Genomic DNA, 22022 nt, shown 5'->3' with positions numbered 1-22022 from the left:
GATTTCACATGTTGCTTTGACAGTATAGTTGTGGTTGATCTTTTCTTCCCCTTCTCTTTCATAGAGGCTTTTGACAAATTGTATCATGTCTTCCCATTGTGCTTTCTCCTCTTGAGGTTTGTTGCCATGTAGTTTTTGAAAAAACTTTCTGGGATTTTGTTTCAGCTCCTCAAAGCTCTCGAGCTGTTTGGTCTTTTAATGTCAAGTTGGTTAACCTTGTCAAATAGTACAACTTGAATGCCCCTGTTTCATATGTGTAACAACATATATTTGAGTGCACATGTTGGTGAGCAGTTGTTAAGAATATACTTAATTGTTTTGCTCAGCTTGCAACTTATTGTTAGAACTGTGATGATTTGGTCGATAATTCTTGACTTGAATAGCAAGTTCTTCGCAAGTCCTATTACATTCATTATGTCACAGATATCTCCTTATAAACCATCAATGAGATTCACCTAGATATCTAATCAGTAGCATCACAAGGTAGATGTCTCCAATGGCTTGATTGACTTGATCCAATTGTTTATGATTCTCATGTGCACATATTTTTGTGAATCTATGTACCAAACACCGAAGCAGAGTATCTGGTAGCTACACATATGGGAAATTTTTTCCAACTTGAATAATATTTTCTTAATTCAAGTTGAGCATTTTCATATGCAATAGCGTCAAAAATATCATCTGATTTGACATCTCTTAGATTTACTCCTCTGCTTGAGTTCTTCTCAATGAACTCGTTTTGAGCTTGATTGACTTCCATGGTCACTGCTAAAAATAGCTTTAGTAAATCTCAGAGATGTCAAAAATATCATCTGTTAACCTATTTTTATGATGTGTATTGTTTCAACTCTGGCTGCGTGTAGAATAGTGGATTGTCATTATATGTTTGTTTTGGATCCAGAGAACTACCTGCCCTTGGATGGAAGTTTTTGGGGTGGATTATCCCCTCAGCCCATGAGCTCCTCAGTGTAATTATTGGAGCCATAACACCGAGAACAAACTTTTTCCAAAGGGCTATCATTTAAAATTCTGTCCTTTACTCTTTGCTTTGCCTTTTTCTTTCCTTTTTACGTTGATTTATCCAAAGGTGAACCAAATAAAGGATGTATCTCAATTGTGAAGTACTGATTTCTGCTCCTTTTGGGTTGCATGTTTATTATGTTTGCTCATTCCATATAATGCAATGTCTTGTATGGTTGTATTTTTGATTGCTTTGGTAATGAGTATAATTTGGTTGAGAGAGCAGGTGCACTTGTATTCACATTTTCATATTTCGCTATTTCTGCCAGCAATGCTGCCGCTGGGAATTACTCTAATCAGACTGCTGTAATTTGAATATATCCAGTGTGACAGTCGACTTTCTTTGTGATGGAGATGTGCGGAAAGAAGGGCAAGATGTTGAGAATTCAGGCTGGTGTGAAGTGAAGAAGGTATGTTTCATATAAGGCTTCAATTTGAGAAATGAAGTCACGTTGAGAACTAGAAAAGCCGTTCATCACTTGCTGGTACAACCCAGACAAGATGGCATCTACTTCCAAACATTGTGCAACCCCAAACCTTATGGCATGCACGTGCAAACATATCCACTCTTGATTCCTCCACCATATGCAAGCACAATCAAGTTGTAAATTCGCAATAAGAAAATCCCAAACATGGATTAGGGCAAGAAATATTATTTCTAGAAGAGCATACGTACGTACATATGCACACACGCGCGCGCACACACACACATATATGTACGGATATGCAACGTACATATATGTATGTATATATGTATATGTACATGTGTGTGTGTGTGCGTGCACGTGTGCATGTGTATAAGAAACTATGTCTATTTTTGTGTGTGAATGTGTGTGTGTGTGTGTGTGTATCTATATATAGATGTGTATATCTATATATCTCTATCTATCAATCTATCTATTTATCTATATATAGATACATGTATATAGCTAGATCGATCAGTGTGTATGTATGAGAGAGAGAGAGAGAGAGCCATTGTTTATGTGTCCTATATTGAGATCTTCTAATGTTGTAATTGCAAGCTCCCTCTGTGGGAGCTGCCTCTTGTAATATAAATTTACATGGATTTCACCCAAAAAAAATGCACGCACACGTATGTGTGTGACATGTGTATCTATATATAGAAGTATGCATCTATCTATCTATATAGATCGATCGATCTACCTATCTATCTATCTATCTATCTATCTATCTATAGATAGATAGATAGATAGAGAGAGAGAGAGAAAGAAAGAAAGAAAGAAAGAAAGTGTATTATTGTCCACTAGAGGCCAAAATGGGCCCATGGGACATCAAGAACTCTGCATACAAGATAGCACAAAATCAACGTGCCCCAAAGAAGAGGCATCGTCGAATATCATCTAAGTGCTACGCAATATAATGCTAGTGAAAGCACATAATGTCAAGTCTGAGCCTAAATACAGAGTAAACTAGATGCACGGAAACCGCCCCCGGATGCAAAATGGGGGGGATGAGCACAATATGCCAATGCAAAGATACAAGTCCAGGTGTCAATGAGTCTGAGAACCAAAATAATACTGGAAATCCTGTCCATCGACTCTGCCTCCTGCTATGAGAGTACAAATCTGGGCAAAGGTGAGGTGAGCGGCTGGTGGGGCGAGATCTCCATGAGTAAGTCTCCTCCGAAATGCTGCCATCATCCTGGATCGTCTGGAGATGAAGCGGCGAGTACGTCCCCTATGTAACAAGATCCTGCGGCGTCTACAAACCATCTCATATGTACATCCACATGGTGGAGGCACGTGATCTGTGTGGGCTCTGCCGTCCTCGTGCTCCTCCTGGTCTCTGTCCTCTGGTATGGCGTGTGTCTGAGCTCTATGAGGCTGGGCTCTATCACGCTCCGGTCTGTGCTCTCTGAGGTAGTCTCGCCGAAGCATAGTGGCCTCCCTGACATAAAGGGCTAGGCAATGCTGATCCTCGTAATCCATCACTCGTGAGAGAGGTCCAAAGCCATCCGTGAAGAGACAGTGGAATCTACCTCTGATCTCGTAATATAGCGGGCATCTGCAAATGAAGTGCTCCTCTGACTCCACCTCTCCCATGGTGCAACAAGGGCAGATCCTGGTCTCTCGGCCTGGTCGCCGTCCATCCTCCATGCGTCGCATCCTACCAGCCTCTATCTCGAGCTGATGCGAAGAGACTCTAAGCTGGCCGAGGGCAATCCTCAGTGAGTGGGACATGTGGGTACCTGTATAGCCTGGTGGGATGACAAATCCATCCTCTGAGATCCGAAGGAAGTGGTCACGATATGTGGCCATCTTCACCGGAAGCTGCGTGGGATAAACCCAAGTGCGATACGTATGAAGCTGCAGCAAGTCTGCTCTCGTGACCTGGCTAAGCTCGTGGCGAGTCAACTCAAGATGAGGGGCATCTATGCTGTATCGGAACGGAGGCAGTCTATCCATGTCTAGTCCAAGGGATGTGAGCCACCTAGTGAGTCTGAAGTACCAGCAGTATCGGGTCCCTGATCGTCCCTGAGAGAGAGAGAGAGAGAGAGAGAGAGAGAGAGTTTATTAAAGTCTTCGGAAGACCAATGGGTCTGAGACTGTGAAAAACCTAGTACAAACGAGCTATGGTGGTGGAGCTACTAAACGAGCATCCACACCAATGCAAAATGCAGAATGGTAGTACTAAGTCACCCCCATTACAGCTAGATGTTGCATTTCAGGTCATCACATATCTGGACCGACTCAGGGTGGGGATTACACCTCTGGGCGTAGCAGGCTACCATGGCTAGCAGTGTCCTCTTCTATGGCACTTGCGGCGGCAGGAGGGGACGAGAGGTACTCGTATACACGCACAAAGAGATGGTTTGAGCGACTGGGGCTCCACATGGATAGACTACCTCCCTTCCAGTACAGCATGGTTGCTCCGTTCTCTCCCCTCCTATCACACGAGGTCAACGAGGTTATCCGTGAGGATCTCTTACAGCTACATACATTTCGGACCTGGTTGGGACCGAGTGAACTCCCAGTGAAGCGTAGCTTCTACAGAGATCACTTCTTACATATTACAGCAGAGGGTTTCATTGACCGCCCCAGGATACACGCAAATCTACTTACCCCACTCACTAAGGATCTCTATTGGGCAGTTTTGGGTCTCTTTACATAGACTTCGTATTGAGAGCGGCAGAGCAGAGTGACTACCCAAGGTGCACATTATGTGACATGTAGGAGGTTGAGACAGAGGAGCAGTTCATGTTCAGGTGTCCTGTTTGCTATGAGACCCAAGGGCGTTTCTACTGCCTCTTCAGAGATAGCTATGGGATTTTGGCCCGATTCCTCTTCTACCCAGACCAGCGATGTTTGGCAGGTTTCCTTCATGAGGTACTCAAACACCGCTAGAGGATCCTTCAAGCACGGAGACAGGAGCAGACTTTTTCCTTGGCTGATCCCTCTCAGAGTCAGAGCTCTATCACGGAGTTTTTTCAGCCAGATCACATGGACCTCCACGAGACGATGCCTTGACATGACCGTGACCCAGACCTAGTGACCCGACAACTCAGACAAAGGGTTGACACACAGATCATACTTGGGGACATCCCCTTAGAGTCGGAGCCCGACCGACAGGGATCACAGTAGCCCTGGTTAGACGAAGACCTATGACCAGGAGACGTGCCAGGGTTGCACCTTTGAGTGGCCGACAACACTCTATCGCCGATTTCATTCCCCAATTGCCTCATCCACCTTGATATCCTGATGATGATGATGATGATGATGATGATGATGATGATGAGATTGATATATAGTCGACCACCGACATGACTAAGCTTGAATGATCTGGTGAGGAATGGATGGCTTACCATGAATCATCTGTGATAACATGAGCCGGGCTCTCGGAACCGTGTTGAATGCCTTGCAGAAATCCACAAAGCAATAATAAATCCTCTGCTTTCATGCCCTCGCCTCCTCGATGATACATCTGAGCATGAGAATGTGGTCCATGGTTCCATGATCACGTCAGAATCCGGCCTGTCCTACTACCCTTAGTCCTCAACACTCCGCAAATCTGTTGACCTCGGAATCAAGTACTGATGCATAAATCTTGGACATGACATGTCCAATCATAATGGTCCTGTAGTTCTCTGGGCTCATGGGATCCCCTGCCTTATGGATAGATGAGATAGTGTTAATGGTCTAGGTGCGTGGAAACCCCAAACAAACAGCTTCATTAAAGAGCTTTGCTAAGATCAGGGCTAGGAGGTTAATCCCATATGCAATGAACTCAGTGCATAGTCCCTCATGATCCTTCGCTCGGCCATTATGAAGTTTCATTACAGCATCCTTTACCCCCCACTAGTGAAGAGGGTGCACGATGTGGGACGTGGCATATGTGAGAGGTTAGGGATTGGCTGATTTGGGATGTCATAAAGTGTGCGTGCATAATCATACCAGACCTGAGTGTCAGTGAGTGGTGAGGGGGACGGCCCCTCTCGAAATCTCCGCCAAAAGTCCTTAGAGTTGTTACTAAGTAAAATGTTTAGTAGCTCCTCCTCTTTTCATCAAACGAAGTCTAGTTTCTTTCTGCGTACTAGTCGACGATACTTGCGTAGCGTCTCTGGTTCACTCGGAAGACTGTTTCTGGTTTTGAATTTGAGTTGACGGCATAAAGCTTACACTCATCATCGTACCATCTATTACAGGGTACAGTCCCAGGGGGTGGTGGGCAGGTGGAGCGGTGTGAGGGAAAGCGTGAAGGGAAGCCTCGTGTAGTGAGCGGGTGACCAGGGCAGCACGATTCTCTAATAGGAGTATGAAGTCAATATAAGCAAGAAGTATATACAGACGGCAGAGTAAGTAGGTGAGTGATCGTGGTCAAAGCATATATCATGATAGGTGGAGTAAGAACTCAGTGGGGTGGAAGGTGATGTGCGACGGGGAGTGGAAATGCTAAAGAAAAGATAGGTATGATCAGCCCCTCGAGGGAGAGGTGCTACGGTAAAATCAGTGATGCGAGATGTGAAGGCAGGGGATCCCATGGTGTAATTAACAACGGTGGAGCCTCCTCCATGTGGAAAGCACGTGAAACCACCTGAGGCGGGCCATCTGTCAAGACCATTACAAATAATGAGATCACGCTTCCTACCGAGGTCTAATAGGGCCCGCCCATAAGATGTGATCGGACCTCATCTGTCAGCCGAAACCCGTAGCATACCTGTACCCTCAAGGTCAATGTCTGGCAGGAGAGAGAGAGAGAGAAAGAAAGAAAGAAAGAAAGTGTATTATTGTCCACTAAAGGCCAAAATGGGCCCATGGGACATCAAGAACTCTGCGTACAAGATAGCACAAAATCAACGTGCCACAAAGAAGAGGCATCGTCGAATATCATCTAAGTGCTACGCAATACAATGCAAGTGAAAGTACATACTGTCAAATCCGAGCCTAAATACAAAGTAAGCTAGATGCAAGGAAACCGCCCCTGGTGGGTGCAAAATGGGGGGATGAGTACAATATGTCAATGCAAAGATACAAGTCCATGTATCACGGAGTCTGAGAACCAAAATAATACTGGAAATCCTATCCATCGACTCTGCCTCCTGCTATGAGAGTACAAATCTGAGCAAAAGTGAGGTGAGCGGCTGGTGGGGCGAGATCTCCATGAGTAAGTCTCCTCCGAAAAGCTGCCATCATCCTGGATCGTCTGGAGATGAAGCGGCGAGTACGTCCCCTATGTAACAAGATCCTGCGGCGTCTACAAACCATCTCATATGTACATCCACAGGATGGAGGCATGTGTCTTGTGTGAGCTCTGACCTCCTCGTGCTCCTCCTGATACCTGTCATCTGGTATAGCGTGTGTCTGAGCTCTATCGGGCTGGGCTCTATCACGCTCCGGTCTGTGTTGATGGTCTCTGAGGTAGTGTCGTCGAAGCATAGTGGCCTCCCTGACATAAAGAGTTAGGCAATGCTGATCCTCATAATCCATCACTCGTGAGAGAGGTCCAAAGCCATCCGTGAAGAGACAGTGGAATCTCCCTCTGATCTCATAATATAGCGGGCATCTGCAAATGAAGTGCTCCTCTGACTCCACCTCTCCCATGGTGCAACAAGGGCAGATCCTGGTCTCTCGGCCTGGACGCCGTCCATCCTCCATGCGTCGCATCCTACCAGCCTCTATCTCGAGCTGATGCGAAGAGACTCTAAGCTGGCCAAGGGCAATCCTCAGTGAGTGGGACATGTGGATACCTGTGTAGCCTGGTGGAATGACAAATCCATCCTCTGAGATCCGAAGGAAGTGGTCACGATATGTGGCCATCTTCGTCAGAAGCTGCGTGGGATAAATCCAAGTGCGGTACGTATGAAGCTGCAGCAAGTCTGCTCTCGTGACCTGACTAAGCTCGTGGCGAGTCAACTCGAGATGAGGGGCATCTATGCTGTATCGGAAGGGAGGCAGTCTATCCATGTCTAGTCCAAGAGATGTGAGCCACCTAGTGAGTCTGAAGTACCAGCAGTATCGGGCCCCAGATCGTGCCAACTCCATAGAAGATGCAAGTGCTAACCATGGCAACCGAGCCCTGCCTGCTGCTGAGTCTCCAAACTCCCTAACCCTGTGCAAATACATGACCGACTGAAACGCTGCATCCAATGCAAGGGGAGTAGCTCTAAACTCTGCTAGCATGATCTCGTGCGGAACTGTAGCCTTGGCCCTAATGAGCCGAGAGACATGATGATCTGTAACCTCTCTACTCGTCTCCAATCTGCAGCGCCAAGGTCTCCTGCCCAGAAAGGAGCTGCATACATCGCAGCTGGTCTCACCAATGTGTCAAATAGCAGGGATTTCGTATCGGGATGCTGAAAGTGGGACTGAAAACACTGACGCTCAAGATGAGCCAACGAAGCATACCCTTTACTAATCCTATCTCGTGCTGCATATGTCATGGTAAAGATCGGTCCCCTGAAAACTGTCCCCAAATAAGTGTACTCTCTAACAAGCTCAATGGGCTGTCCGTCATAAGTGAAGCAAAACTCATCCGTGCTGTAGATACGATCAGAGGTGTTGAAAACCATAACCTTGGTCTTGCCAAGGTTTACGGTCAATCCCCTGTCCTGGCAAAACCTGTGGAGTGCCTCAATATGTGCCTGGAGGCCCTGAGCAGTAGAGGAAATGAGAACCACATCGTCCGCATACAGGAGGATAGGAATGGAGGATCCTGAGAGAGTAGAGCCCACACCGCCTGTCATTTGTACGAACATCTCTAGCTCATCAATATATAGTCCAAAGAGAGTAGGAGAGAGCGGGCAACCCTGCTTCACCCCAATCGTGCTGCATACCTCCTCTGAGAGCCCCTCACGTGTCCGAACCCGACCAGTGACCCTCTCATACAAAGCCATGATAGCCCACTGTGTTTCTCCACTGAAGCCCATCTCGCGAATCCTCTGAAACAATCTGAATCGCGGAACTGTATCAAATGCCTTCCTGAAGTCCACGAAGCAACAATAAAGCCGTTGCTTTCGTGACTTCGCCTCCTCTACTAGTGCCCTGAGTGTGAGAATGTGGTCAAGCGTCGAATGATCCCTGCGAAATCCAGCCTGCCCTCTGGCTCTGAGTCCTGTCGTCTCGGCATGGTCATTTATACGGCTTTCCAAAACTGATGCATAGATCTTGGCCATAACGTGGCCAATCATGATGGTCCTGTAATTCGACGGCTCCATAGGGTCCCCCGACTTGTGGATAGGTACTATGGTATTGCCTAACCAGGACTGTGGTAGGCCTGTACAAACAGACTCATTGAAGAGATGGGAGAGAACAAAAGCTAAGGTATCAATCCCATGGATTACATACTCCGCTTGCAATCCATCATGATCCTTAGCTCTCCCGTTCTTCAATCGGTGGACTGCTGCACGGACACTCTCTGGTGTGAAGAGACTAGATGAAGCTGGCCTAGGGGAGTGGGATAAATCGATATCTGGCTGATCTGGAACATCGTATAGAGCTGAAGTATACGCAGACCAGACACGTGGATCAGTGAGGGGGCTCTGAGACTTCGAGCGGAGGAATTTTCTCCAGAATTCCTTGGAGTCACAGCTGAAAAGCAAGCTTCTCAGCTCCTCCTCATTCCGTGCTAGAAATTGGCGTTTCTTGCGCCTAACCAACCACTTGTAGTCTCTCTTGGTTTCGGCAAGGAGGGGAGACTTCTCCTTGGTCTCAAGGTTAAGTTTCCTGCGGAGTTCCTTACACTCCTCGTCATACCAACCGTTGCAAGGAACAAGACCAACCGGTGGGGGACTAGACGAATGACATGTGGTAGGGAACGACATGTGAGCGGTAGAAACGAGTGAAGTATGTACAAGTTCCCACCGGTCCCGCGTGGATGGTAGAGCATCTAATAGATGAGGACGGAGTAGGCGGCTGAGGTTCTGGCTATATACATCATCGAACTGGTGGTCGAAATGAACTTCATAGTAGGGTTGGCGGTCGTGATAACGAGGGGGAGGTGGGTCATGGGAGACATGAGTCAAAGTAAAGTGGATGAGTGCATGGTCGGTAGAGGGCATGAAGGGGCTAACAGTAAGGCTATGGATGGAAGGGACTAGAGTCGGGGGACCTATGATGTAGTCGATCACGCTAGTACCACGCCCAGAAGCAGAAGAGAATGTAGGCATGGAAGACTGTGGCCACCTTGACAAGCCGTTATAAATGACCATACTGTGCGAGGTGAGGAGCTCCAGTAGCTGACGTCCCTGATCTGTGGGCTGTACTGTGCAGTCTGATGAAGTCCGACAGAGGCTATCATCGTGAAATGCTGGGAGTATGACCGGATCCTCCATGAAGTCATAAGTGAGGGCCTGTCTGTCTGAGGTCCTCGCGTTGAAGTCTCCTAAAAGGATGACTTCTCCGCGACGTGAAAAATCTGCAATGTCCGCTGAGAGATCCTCAAATATGGACTGGCCTGGTCCAGTGGAAGAATAGATCGACTGCGCCGGGGGGAAGTAGCAAACTGCAATAAAAAGATCTCGCTGAGGGGCCCTGCGGCAGATGCGTACCCACAAGAATCGGGCATGTGAATCTGCTCTCTCCACTGTGATGATCCGATCGAGATGCTCTCTGTACAAAATGGCCACTCCTCCAGATCCTCTCACTGCAAATGTCCGGGCGTGCTGCCTGAAGGCAGATCTCCATGTATACCCTGTCACTCGTGGCAAAGGTCTTTCTGGACTCGTGTGTCTCCGTGAAAAAGATGATATCTCTCCCAAAGAATGCCCCCCGTAGATTGCCTGGTTGTGCTGTAAAAGAACCATTGCAGTTCCATACAGCGATGCGTAGACTATCTGACGGGTGGTGTGTCCCATGGGCCCTGTCCCGTCAAGCGGACGGGGCAGGAGGTGGAGGTGGAGGTGGGGCTGTATCTGCTGGTCTGCCATCTCTAAGCACTGTGGGAGCACGCCTCAAGGTGCCTGTGATGAGTCTGCCATCCCTAATCACTGCCCACTTGCCCTGAGCTCGGGCTGCATCTCTCTGAGGCATGAGCGCCTTGCGCTCCTCAACCTGTATCTGAGTCAGATCCTCGTCCATGGAAATCTGTGGGTGGTCTCTGAGTGTCCCTCTCCTCCTGAGGGCAGCTAGATGTGCCTGGGCATCTCTGAATCTGATAATGAGGGGCTGCTCTCTAGTAGGATCCCTCCCGACTCTATATGCTCCTACAATGCCATGATCCTGTACTCCCAATGTCTGAGAGACAAAGGTCACAGCCTGTGTCATCGTGGACTCTGTCGCCGAGGGTAGGATACCACGAATGCGAATGTTGAGGGCCTTTGTGACCCTCTGCTGTGACTCGACCAATGTAGCTGATACAGTAGATCTCTGAGGCTGTGATGGCTGACGACGGACGACATCCACCCACTCTGTGGCTCTCTGGACCTCTGTCTGAAGGGAGGTCAAACGCTCCTCAACCGCTGCTACTGCTGTAGTGGGAGATGTATCCATGTGCTGAACGCGAGTCTCGATCTGCTGCACTCGCTCTGTGTGTCCATGAATCTCTCCAGCAAGAGTCCTATGGGTCGCCTGTAAGACCTGAAGATCTGTCCTAATAGATAAGACCTCCCGATCCTACTGTGTCACTCGATCAGCAAGAGATGCAACCTGAGCCGTAAGTAGAGAAATGGTCTCGTCCTTCCTGTGAAGCATCTGAAGTGCAGCTCGGAGATGGGTCTCAAAGTGCTGAAGCTCTGGCAAGATGTGGCGGCAAGGACAAACAGTGCAAGGCATGGAAGGAGAAAGAGAGGGAGACAGGGGGGAAACCGGTAAGGTGGGTAGCGGGGATGAAGGAGAAGGCTGGAAAGGGGGAGAGAAAACGGGTACCGGGGAAGGAGAGGAGGGGATGGGTAAAGTCTGTAGAGAGGATGAGGAGGAGGTAACCTCTGGCAAAGTAGGTAAAATAGGCAACAAAGGGGAAGAGGTGACAGAGGGCTGTGAGAGGGAGAGAAAAAAGGGTGGAGAAGGGGTAGGAGAAGAAGGAACCTGAGAGGGGAGGGGTGAAAAAAACTGCGGGTACAAAGTAGCTATGGGCGGAAGATGAGATAATGGAGCTGAAACCGGTGAACCTGCGACTGGGAGTGCGGGCACTGCGCTGGGCGGAAGATGAGACAATGGAGCTGAAACCAGTGTACCTGCGACTGGGAGTGCGGCAAGTGCGGGCAGTGCGCTGTCCTTTGTAGAAGATGCGAGTCCTCTTCTACTATAGTGCAGCATCTCGGTCGTGGCGGCCATTGATGTTGCTGCTGTTGCTGCTTCTGTAACATGCTTGACGGTGTCGGCCATTTTTAATTACGGGAAGCCGGCAACATTGATAAGCGGGAGATGGCGAGCGCTGCCAATGCGCGATGAGAGAGAGAGAGAGAGAGAGAGAGAGAGAGAGAGAGAGAGAGAGAGAGAGATTTTAAAATTAAAAAGAAAAGATGGGGTTGGGGCTGCTCCCAAGAGGGGGGGGGGGGAAGAGAAAAAAAAAAAAAGGGGGTTGGGGCTGCGCCCAAAAAAAAAAAAAGGGGGTCGAGGCTGCAAGTGCGAGGGGGTGAGCGGGGGGTGAGCGAGGGGGGGGGGCTGAGCGGGGGGGCTGAGCGAGGGGCTGTGAGGGCTGTGGGGGCTGAGCGGGGGGGGTGAGCGGAGGGGTGAGCGGAGGAGTGGGCGGGGGACTGAGCGGAGGGGGGGCGGGCTGTGAGGGCTGTGGGGGGTGAGCGGGGGGGTTGGGCGGAGGGGTGAGCGGGAGGGGTGAGCGACGAGAGAGAGAGAGGGGGGGCGTCGATGGTAGAGGGGTTACGTTGGCGTAGCGTAGCCACGGCAGTTCCCAACGGAGGGGAGCGTCGATGGTGCAGCCACAGGTGACGTAGCAATAGTAGCCCCACGCAGCAGCAGCTCACAGGTGACAGCCACAGGTGACGTAGCAATAGTAGCCCCACGCAGCAGTAGCTCACAGGTGACGAGAGGGTGAGAAGAGAGACTCTTCTGGCAGAGGGGGGGCGTCGATGGTAGAGGGGTTACGTTGGCGTAGCGTAGCCACGGCAGTTCCCAACGGAGGGGAGCGTCGATGGTGCAGCCACAGGTGACGTAGCAATAGTAGCCCCACGCAGCAGCAGCTCACAGGTGACAGCCACAGGTGACAGAGAGAGAGAGAGAGAGAGAGAGAGAGAGAGGCGTGTTGATGCCTCTCATTTCTTTCGTTCATCTTTGCTTCAATGTCTTTAGGATGCACATTTTTCTTGGAGACCTTCCTCTGGCCCAATTGTTGTAGTAGTTGTTTCACTCTAGGATAGCTATGAATGTACAATTTTCTTAATGGATAGTTTCTTTCACAAAAAAGAGAGCTTGTGTGTGTGTATACATACATACAGACATACATATATACATATACTTACATATACATACATATACATACATACATACATGTATATACTTAATATATATATACATAGATACGTACACACACACACACACACACACTTTTTTTTTTTTTTTTTTGGTAAAATCCATTGTATTTATATGCTCATAAATTTACAATATGGGAGGTCTCCCACAGATAGTCCATATGCAAGAGTAACGGATGGGTAGCAATGGCATACAGTAAGGAGCTGAAAGGGCAACCCTGTCTCACTGAGCGAGTCATAGTCCAGGTTCTTGACAACCCACCACCAAGCAAGCACTGTGCAGTGGCATGAGAGTAAAGCCAGTAAATGATGTGGACAAGTCGAGAGCCAAATCCCAATTTTTGCATAGTTTGAGAGATGAAATCCCAATGGACAGTATCAAAAGCTTTCGCAATGTCTACTTGCAGAATGAGAACATCTTGTTTAGAATATTTAGCATATTCAATCGCAAGCAAGGCATTGGAGATATTGTCAGTGATCTGCCTCCTGGGGACAAACCCATACTGCCTAGGATGAAGTCCTGCTTGCAATAGGAAGCGAACCCTGAGGACAATCATTTTAGCAATGAGTTTGTAAATGACAGGCATGAGGGAAATAGGCCGCCAATCAGCCATCGTCTCACACATACCACACACACACACACACACACACACACACACACACACACACACACACATACACACATGTACGTACGTACGTACGTACATATACACATACATACAGGCCCCAGGGAGATGGCAGATCCAAGGATCAGAGCAAGAGATATGGCTGACTTGTCAACGGGTTGAGACACATATCAGATTATGGGACCTTCCCTCCATGCTCACTAGATCCGAGGCACGACTGACAGGGGCGACAGTAGACCTGTTTGGCGCCGGGCCATAGCTGGGAGACCATAGAAGACCATAGAGGCGGATCATCACCAACGCTCCATCACAAGCTTTATTCCTCCCACAATCTCGCACATAGTCAGGGCTCCGCCTTAGGCTTGATTGTTTGGCTGTATACTTGATCTCGCGGCTTGCCTATGGGTCCTAAGCAAATGATCCTTGTGTCGGACAGCCTCATGAATGAAAGTCGCTAGGCATCTCCAATCTGGGTAGGACAAGAAACTACATAGTTACAGTGATAGAGACCTTGGATCTCATAATATACAGGCATTTGAAAGCGAAGCAACTCAATCTCCTGTTAATCACATAGAGAGAGAGAGAGAGAGGGGGGGTGTGTATGTGTGCGCGCCTGCGGGGGTATGCATGTATGTGTATATACATATATGTATGTACATATATACACATATATGTGTATAAATGTATGTATGTATATATAAGTATATATATGTATGTATGAATGTATGTATGCATATGTAAGTATATGTATGTGTATATATACACATACATTCGAGGTGACAAAGAATTTCTTTCCAATGAGAAAACATTTATAAATCACCTCTGGTCACCATATGATGTAGGCCATGTGATATGTGTTTGCTTCCATGGTACTAGGTCCACACAAAGGCCTAAGATTAATCCTTGTACATGCAAGGGAGAGAACCATTTGGGGGGGTCTATCCCATTTTGTGAACCTTGACCCTTGGGCACCTTTGCTAGCATGAGATCCTAGCCATAGATTTATCCTTGACCACCATGAGATGACCTGTGAAACTATGTGCCTAGATGCATCCTTGACATAGCAAGAGGCAAACCCTTGAGGGGGGGTATGTTGGGAATTGTGTGATCAAGGGCTTGTCCTATGATCATGTGTGTGTGTGTGTGTGTGTAGCACACTAAGTGCTATGATGTGTCTAGACCATGACATATGTGAGGATGTAATGCAAAGGCCCCCATGGGGAGGTGCCGTAGATTTAGGAGTCCCTATGATGTAGGGATTGATTTCCTTTGATGTAGGAGGGTGCCTATGATCTAGGCCACCCTCTCTCCCATTCTATTAAAGAGAGGACTTCCTCTCAAATCAATGGAACATTTTGCACTTGGTTCCCACACTCTCTTTCATGATGTCCATCTTCTCTCCCACTCCCCAACACATACTATCAATAGGTACTGCTGCCAAGCTACTCAAATACAGCTGTCACAAGATTATACCTTCCAAGGAGATTTATTTGCTTTGGATATGGGGCCTATAGACATTGTACTAGTCTGTGAATGGCTGAGAGGCCTTGGGGAGGCTACCATGGAGTTCAATCACAAGTACATGAGGTTTTTTCATAGGGGTAAGGAGATACTTTTGAAGGGCCATGAACCACCTATGCTAGCTGTTATTCCTTCAAGAAAGCTGGTAAGCGACCTCAAGAATGTTTGTGCAATCTTTTCCCTCCATCTTTCCACATCTGAGGACACAAAGGAAGTTTTGGTTGAGGACCAAGACATGAAAGAGTTGTAACAGAATACTCAGATGTGTTTTCTGATCTTCCTCATCATCTTCCTCCTCAAAGGGACATTGAGCACTCTATCACTCTAGAGCGAGGTTCTAAACCAGTTAACAAAGCCCCCTAGAGGTTGTCAAGAGTGGAGAGGGAGTAGGTGGCTAGGCAAGTGAAGGAGCTACTGGATAAAGATTTAATTACTCATAGCCAATCTCCATTTGCCTCACTTGTCCTTTTGGTGAAGAAAAAAGATGGTTCCTACAGGATGTGTATTGATTATAGAGATCTCAATAAAATGACTATAAAGAACAGGTTTCCAATTCCTAGGATCAATGATCTCTTAGATGAATTGAAAGGGCTAACTTCTTCACTAAGATAGACCTCAGGTCTGGTTATCATCTGATCAGGATGAACAAAATCTTGCAGCCTTACCTCTACAAAGTTGTTTTGGTATTTTTTGATGATATACTCATCTACAGCAAGGCTAAGGAAGCCATCTTTCACACGTTAAGCACGTTTTGGAAGTATTAAGAGCTCATCAACTCTATGCCACGCCTAATAAATGTTCTTTCATGGCAAATGAACTGGAGTAGTTGGGTTACATTGTGGGCAGCAAGGGAATCAGGGTGGATTCTAACAAGGTGAAATGCATTGTGGAGTGGCCCCAACCATCAAATGTTACTCAGTTGAGGGGCTTTCTTGGCCTAGCCTCCTTTTATAGAAGATTCATTAGCCACTTTGCCGAGATTGCTGCTCCTCATTCTGATATGCGAAAGAAGGATTCCTTTGTTTGGGCATTAGATCCTGGAAAGCTTCCAGCAGTTGAAGAATGCTCTCTCCTCAGCCCCCATATTGGTATGCCCCGATTTCTCTCTACCTTTCACCATTGACTCTGATGCTAGTGGGAGGGGTATAGGTGCAGTTTTGAAGCAACCACATGGAGTAATTGCCTTTGAGAGCAGGAAATTGAATGACAAGGAGCTTACTTTTCATGTTTATGACCATGAAATGGGGGAAGAATCTACCTTGTGGGAAACTCCACTTATAAGCAGCTGGTTATGCAGGAAATGCATTCTTCTCCCTTGGCTGGACATCATGGTCTGTTTAAAACCTATGAAAGGATAAAGCAAAGCTTTATTTGGAAAGGGCTATGGAAAGACATATACAAGTTTGTGCAAGGATGCAAGACTTGTCAACAAAACAGAGAGTTGAATCTTAGGCCTGAAGGGTTGCTTCAACCTCTCCCTATACCAGATGGTAAGTGGACTCATATATCTATGGATTTCATAACTGGCCTACCTGTCACATCTAAGGGATGGAACAGCATATTTGTTGCGGTGGACAGACTTACTAAATCAGCTCACTTCATTCCTACCAAGACATAGTATTCAGCACCCTTGGTGGCTACCCTGTTTATGGAGCAAGTGTTTAAATTGCATGGAATGCCACAGGAGATAGTAAGTGACTGTGATGCAAAATTCATGGGACAGTTTTGGCAGCAACTATTCACAGCGATGTGGACTCATCTCACTCCTAGTACGGCACACCACCCCCAAACTGATGGACAACAGAGAGGGTTAACAGGTGGCTAGAAGAGTATCTCAGGCATTATTTTTTTAATACTCTCGAAGCATTCAGGAAAAAGAGTCTCCTATTCTCCTTCAAACCTATGATTTTACGACGCTTTACATAAAGATTGAGCTGGAAGACCTGAAGTTTAGAATTAAAAAGCTAGTGGCTGAAGTTTTCAAGCTGAGATTTGACAAAGATAGATGCAAAGTGCTAAAAGTTGAGAAAACAACCTTATGCTTTGACTTTTTGTGGCTAAAAAATAAAGATCATGACATAGGTTCTAAAAAGAAAAAATACACAAAGGTTGTAAGTGTAGAAGATGTTTGCTCTTGGATAGATTTTCTTTTAGATAATCTTTACATCACAATAGGTGATTCTTTGTTTCAACAAGTTATAGGAATCCCCATGGGCACTAATTGTGCCGTCTTTTTAGCAAACTTTTATCTTTTCACTTATGAAGTTGAGTTTATGCAACATCTTATTTCTATCAATACCTGCCCTATCATTTTACATAAGCTTAGTCAAGTTAGGCGTTTTATAGATGATTTATTTGTACCAGATGTTCCTAACTTCCAAGACTTTATGTACAAAGACGCTAGAGCTTTTGGAGAGGGAATCTATCCTCGTGACTCTTGTGAACTGAACTGCACTTCAAGAGGGGATTCTTGTGTTTTCTTAGATCTTAGACTTTCTCAATCTACCATAGGATTAGAGGTTGATATATACGATAAACGTGAACAACCTGAATATAGTGGTTTACACATTATAAAAATGCCTCACATTGACTCAAACATTTCTGATTTGGCAAAATATGGAGTCATTTCTTCCCAATTCCATAGATTTTCCCGCCTTTGTACAACTAAGGAGTCTTTTATCACTCAATGTAGTAATTTGATCACTTTACTATTACACAAGAGGTATAATCCAAGGAAAATAATGAAATAAGTTCGCACATTCTTAGATATGAAGTCTTTTATCTATGGTGTTTCGGCCTTAGGTTTGTTTAGAATGATTGAACATAAGCTGAAAACAAAAAGTAGGGAGCTGAATAGCCCGTTTTTCTTTTAGTTTCAAAAGAGAGTTTGTTTGAGTATACTTGTGCTTTCTAAGTTAGAAATGTATTTTTGTCTCTTTGCAGAAACGAGACATAAGTGTAAAGTGCCATTTAACTTTTTATGTTTTAAATAAGAGAGAGAGAGAAAGAAAGAAGAAAGTTTATTAAAGTCTTCGGGAGACCGTGAAGGTCTATGAGACTAAAGATAACTGATACAATGAGCATAACGGTGGTGGTCTCAAAACGGGCCAGCCAACCGTTTCTACAAAAAAGAGGTTATGAAGGACGATGTGTCTAGTCCTGATACAAAAAATATGTGTCTATTCACGGGATGCCTTAGCTTTGTCATGCATCTCTCTTTCAGTGAAAAGATTTATCATTCCGCATATCCGGTCGTGTAAGACCTTCAGGGCAGCGTGGGATATTTTGGAAAGCATGTATGCAGATTGGAATGATGCAAGGGTATCTTTCTTGAAAAGAGAGTTGAGTAATACACATATGGAAGAGGGTGACTCCATGTCAGTCCACCTCACGAAGCTACAGGATCTCAGAGTCGTGTAAGACCTCCAGGGCAGCGTGGGATATTCTGGAAAGCATGTATGCAGATTGGAATGATGCAAGGGTATCTTTCTTGAAAATCGAGTTGAGTAAGGAAGGGGTGACTCCATGTCAGTCCACCTCACAAAGCTACAGGATCTCAGAGAGCAATTGTTAAACATAGATGAAATTATTCCTGATTCAGAGATGATTACAACCACTCTGAATTCTCTTCATGAGTCTTATCTCAGCTTTCATACCTCGCTGAACTTATCATTGAGGGGGGGTGCAAATCCTCTCACTTTTCATGAGTTGATAGGACTTCTGCTTCAGGAAGAGCAGACCAGGAAAAATTTGGCTTCACGTGCAGGTGAACAAGCCATGCTCTCAAAATTTAAATAAAAAACAAAGGGACAGGCAAAGACATCAGTAAATCAGCCTTCCAATGGGTCAGGACAGCCTTCACAAAAGGCTAAAAATGATGCAAGTAAGCCCAAGAAGAAGGGTTTTTGTCACTACTGCAAAAAGCCAGGTCATCACATAGCAGAATGCAGGAAAAGGCTTGCAAAAGAAAAGAAAAACAGCTCTGGTACGGCTGTTTCAGATTCAGCTCCTCATGCATCTGACAGTGGGGATGCTGCAGCCAACTTTGTTGGACAGGATTATGCCTTTTTATCTTGCATTTCAGATTCTAGGCTGGCTGTTCCAGATGCTCGGGATAGTACAGCCACTTGCAGTGATGATACATATGCATTTTTGACTTGCAGTTATGACTCTTCTACGGATGTATTTGCTTTCAGTGTCAATGAAACACTGAACACTTGGTATTTTGACAGCGGTGCATCCAAGCACATCACTTCTAGGAGTGTCTTTTTACTTCCTTGCATCCACCTCCCGTTGGTAAGAAAGTCACTTGTGCCAACAACTCATCATATTCAGTACGTGGCACAGGAGGTGTTGAGCTCACTGCCATTGATGGCTCAATTTTCAGACTTTCAGATGTCTTATATGTGCCTGGCATAACCAAAAATCTTCTTTCCGTGTCCACTCTTAACAGAGGTGGATTTCAGGTCATCTTTGAGGATGACAAATGTGCTGTCCGAGACAGGGAAGATGACTATGCCTTAAGGTTATCTGGTACTCTGCTGCGTGGGCTTTTTCAGCTTGATATTTTTGAGAAAAGAGCAGCCCATGCTCTTGCAGTTTCTACCCCTACAGCTGCCATGCAGAATGCAGAATTATGGCATGCCCGATATGGCCACATGCATTACAATAGCTTGATGACACTTCAGAAGTATTCCATGGTTGATGCATTGCCACCTCTTGAGATACCTCCTCCATATGCCTGTGAAGGGTGCATTTTAGGCAAGATGCATAGATTCCCCTTCAAGAAGGATGGTTCAGTTAAAGCTGTCCGCAAATTACAGCTTATACATAGTGATGTCTGTGGTCCTATGAGGACTCCATCGTTGGGTGGTCATCTCTACTTCGTTACATTTATTGATGATTACTCCAATTTTACTTGGGTTTATGGGCTGAAATACAAAAAAGTGTTCACGGTGTTTAAACACTTTTCAGCCATGGTTGAAAATGAAACCAGACTCAAGATACAGACATTGCGCACAGATAGAGGTGGGGAATACTTGTCTGTAGATTTTGATGCTTTTCTGAAAGGGAAGGGTATTGTGCATCAGCTCACAGTCAGGCTGACCCCTCAGCAAAATGGCAAAGCTGAGAGGAAAAATAGAACTCTCATGGAGATGGACAGATGTATACTGAAAAGCAAACACAAGCCTCACAAATTCTGGCTTGAAGGTCTGATGTGTGCCAACTACATTTTAAATCGGGCTCCCACTAAGGCTTTAAAAACAAAAACTCCCTATGAGGTCTGGAATGGGAGAAAGCCTTCAGTGGATCATTTCCGAGTCTTTGGATGCCTTGCATATGCTCATGTGCCAGTTGAATTTAGGTACAAGTTGTCAGATAAGGCAATTAAGTGCATATTTGTTGGGTACAGTGCAGAAAGCAAGGGGTACCGTCTCTACAATCCTGCTAGACGCAAGATCATTGTCAGTAGAGATGTGACATTTGCAGAAAATTCAGCTCACACTCAGGTTGAATTTCATATGCCTTCTTCTTCAGAGGATGTTTTTGAGGGGTTACTACCCATTGCTTTGGGCTCCCCTGCTGATATTTCTGATGCAAATCAGAATTTACAGCCACCTCCCGATGCTCCAGTTTAGCCACAAGATGTCTTGCCACCTCCACAGGCAGTGGAACAATTGGTTCAGCAAGAAATTGCAGACATACATGCAGCAAAAACAGTCCCAAACTGGCTGTTACAGACTCTCATGGAGAGTAAGATTGATGCTCCATTACCTGGCAGGACTCGCAGTGCAGCAAGGCACATGGAAGGTGCTAATTCAGTGGAATCAGCATATGCAGGTACTCTCCTTGATGAGGAGGAGCCTGCCACATTCGAAGAGGCAAAGGACAATGTGCATTGGATGAATGCCATGCACGATGAGTTGCAGTCCATTGCAAAAAATCAGACTTGGGATGTTGTAGACTTGCCACAGGGTAAACATGCCATTGGCACACGATGGGTTTTCAAGGTCAAACGGAAGCCAGATGGCTCCATTGACAGATATAAGGCAAGGCTGGTTGCTAAAGGCTATGCTCAGATGCTTCAGTTCCGCCACAGGATGTGTTGCCCCCTCCACAGGCAGTGGAACAGGTGGTGCAGCAAGAAATTGCAGACATACATGCAGAAAAAACAGTCCCAAACTGGCTGTTACAGACTCTCAGGGAGAGTAAAATTGATGCTCCGTTATCTGGCAGGATTGGCAGTGCAGCTAGGCACATGGAAGGTGCTAATTCAGTGGAATCAGCATATGCAGGTACTCTCCTTGATGAGGAGGAGCCTCCACATTCGAAGAGGCAAAGGATAATGTGCATTGGATGAATGCCATGCACGATGAGTTGCAGTCCATTGCAAAAAATCAGACTTGGGATGTTGTAGACTTGCCATAGGGTAAACATGCCATTGGCACACGATGGGTTTTTAAGGTCAAATGGAAGCCAGATGGCTCCATTGACAGATATAAGGCAAGGCTGGTTGCTAAAGGCTATGCTCAGAAAAAGGGCATATATTATGAGGAGACATTCGCTCCTACATCCCGGATGACCACCATCCGATCAGTCATCCGATCAGTTATTGCAATGGCTGCACATTTTGAGTGGAATGTTCATCAGATGGACATAAAAACAGCTTTCTTAAATGGAGACTTGCTGGAAGAGGTGTATGTCAGGCAACCTCCGGGCTTTGAAATTACAGCAAATGCACTTCAAGTATGCAAGCTCAACAAAGCTTTATACGGGCTGAAACAGGCCCCTCGTGCATGGTATGCGAAGATCCATTCCTTTTTGACCAGCAAGGGGCTGCACAATAGTCCTACTGAGAGCACCCTCTACATCATGATGGATGGGGGGGAAATTTTAGTCATCCTTCTTTATGTCGATGACTTACTGCTCACAGGGTCCAATGAAGACAAAATTGCAAATTTCAAAGCTGATTTGCA

At 46.2% G+C, this 22022-nt stretch overlaps 1 protein-coding gene across 1 annotated transcript in view; it reads left to right on the top strand.

The window, feature by feature from the left end:
• LOC147895821 (uncharacterized) overlaps nt 1-22022 on the top strand; it is a 181627-nt gene that overhangs the window by 38584 nt on the left and 121021 nt on the right. The window contains exon 3 of the mRNA XM_087382402.1: nt 1346-1430. Within this exon, the coding sequence (XP_087238528.1) occupies nt 1346-1430 (85 nt within the window). The remainder of the gene's footprint in view (nt 1-1345; nt 1431-22022) is intronic.

Source organism: Dipteris shenzhenensis, chromosome 12 (genome assembly GCF_047967505.1).
Source record: "Dipteris shenzhenensis isolate YYH24624 ecotype China chromosome 12, Dip_SZ_1.0, whole genome shotgun sequence".
Classification (NCBI taxonomy): domain Eukaryota; kingdom Viridiplantae; phylum Streptophyta; class Polypodiopsida; order Gleicheniales; family Dipteridaceae; genus Dipteris; species Dipteris shenzhenensis.
Note: the sequence above shows the minus strand (reverse complement) of the source record. Positions and strands in the feature narration are given on the sequence as shown.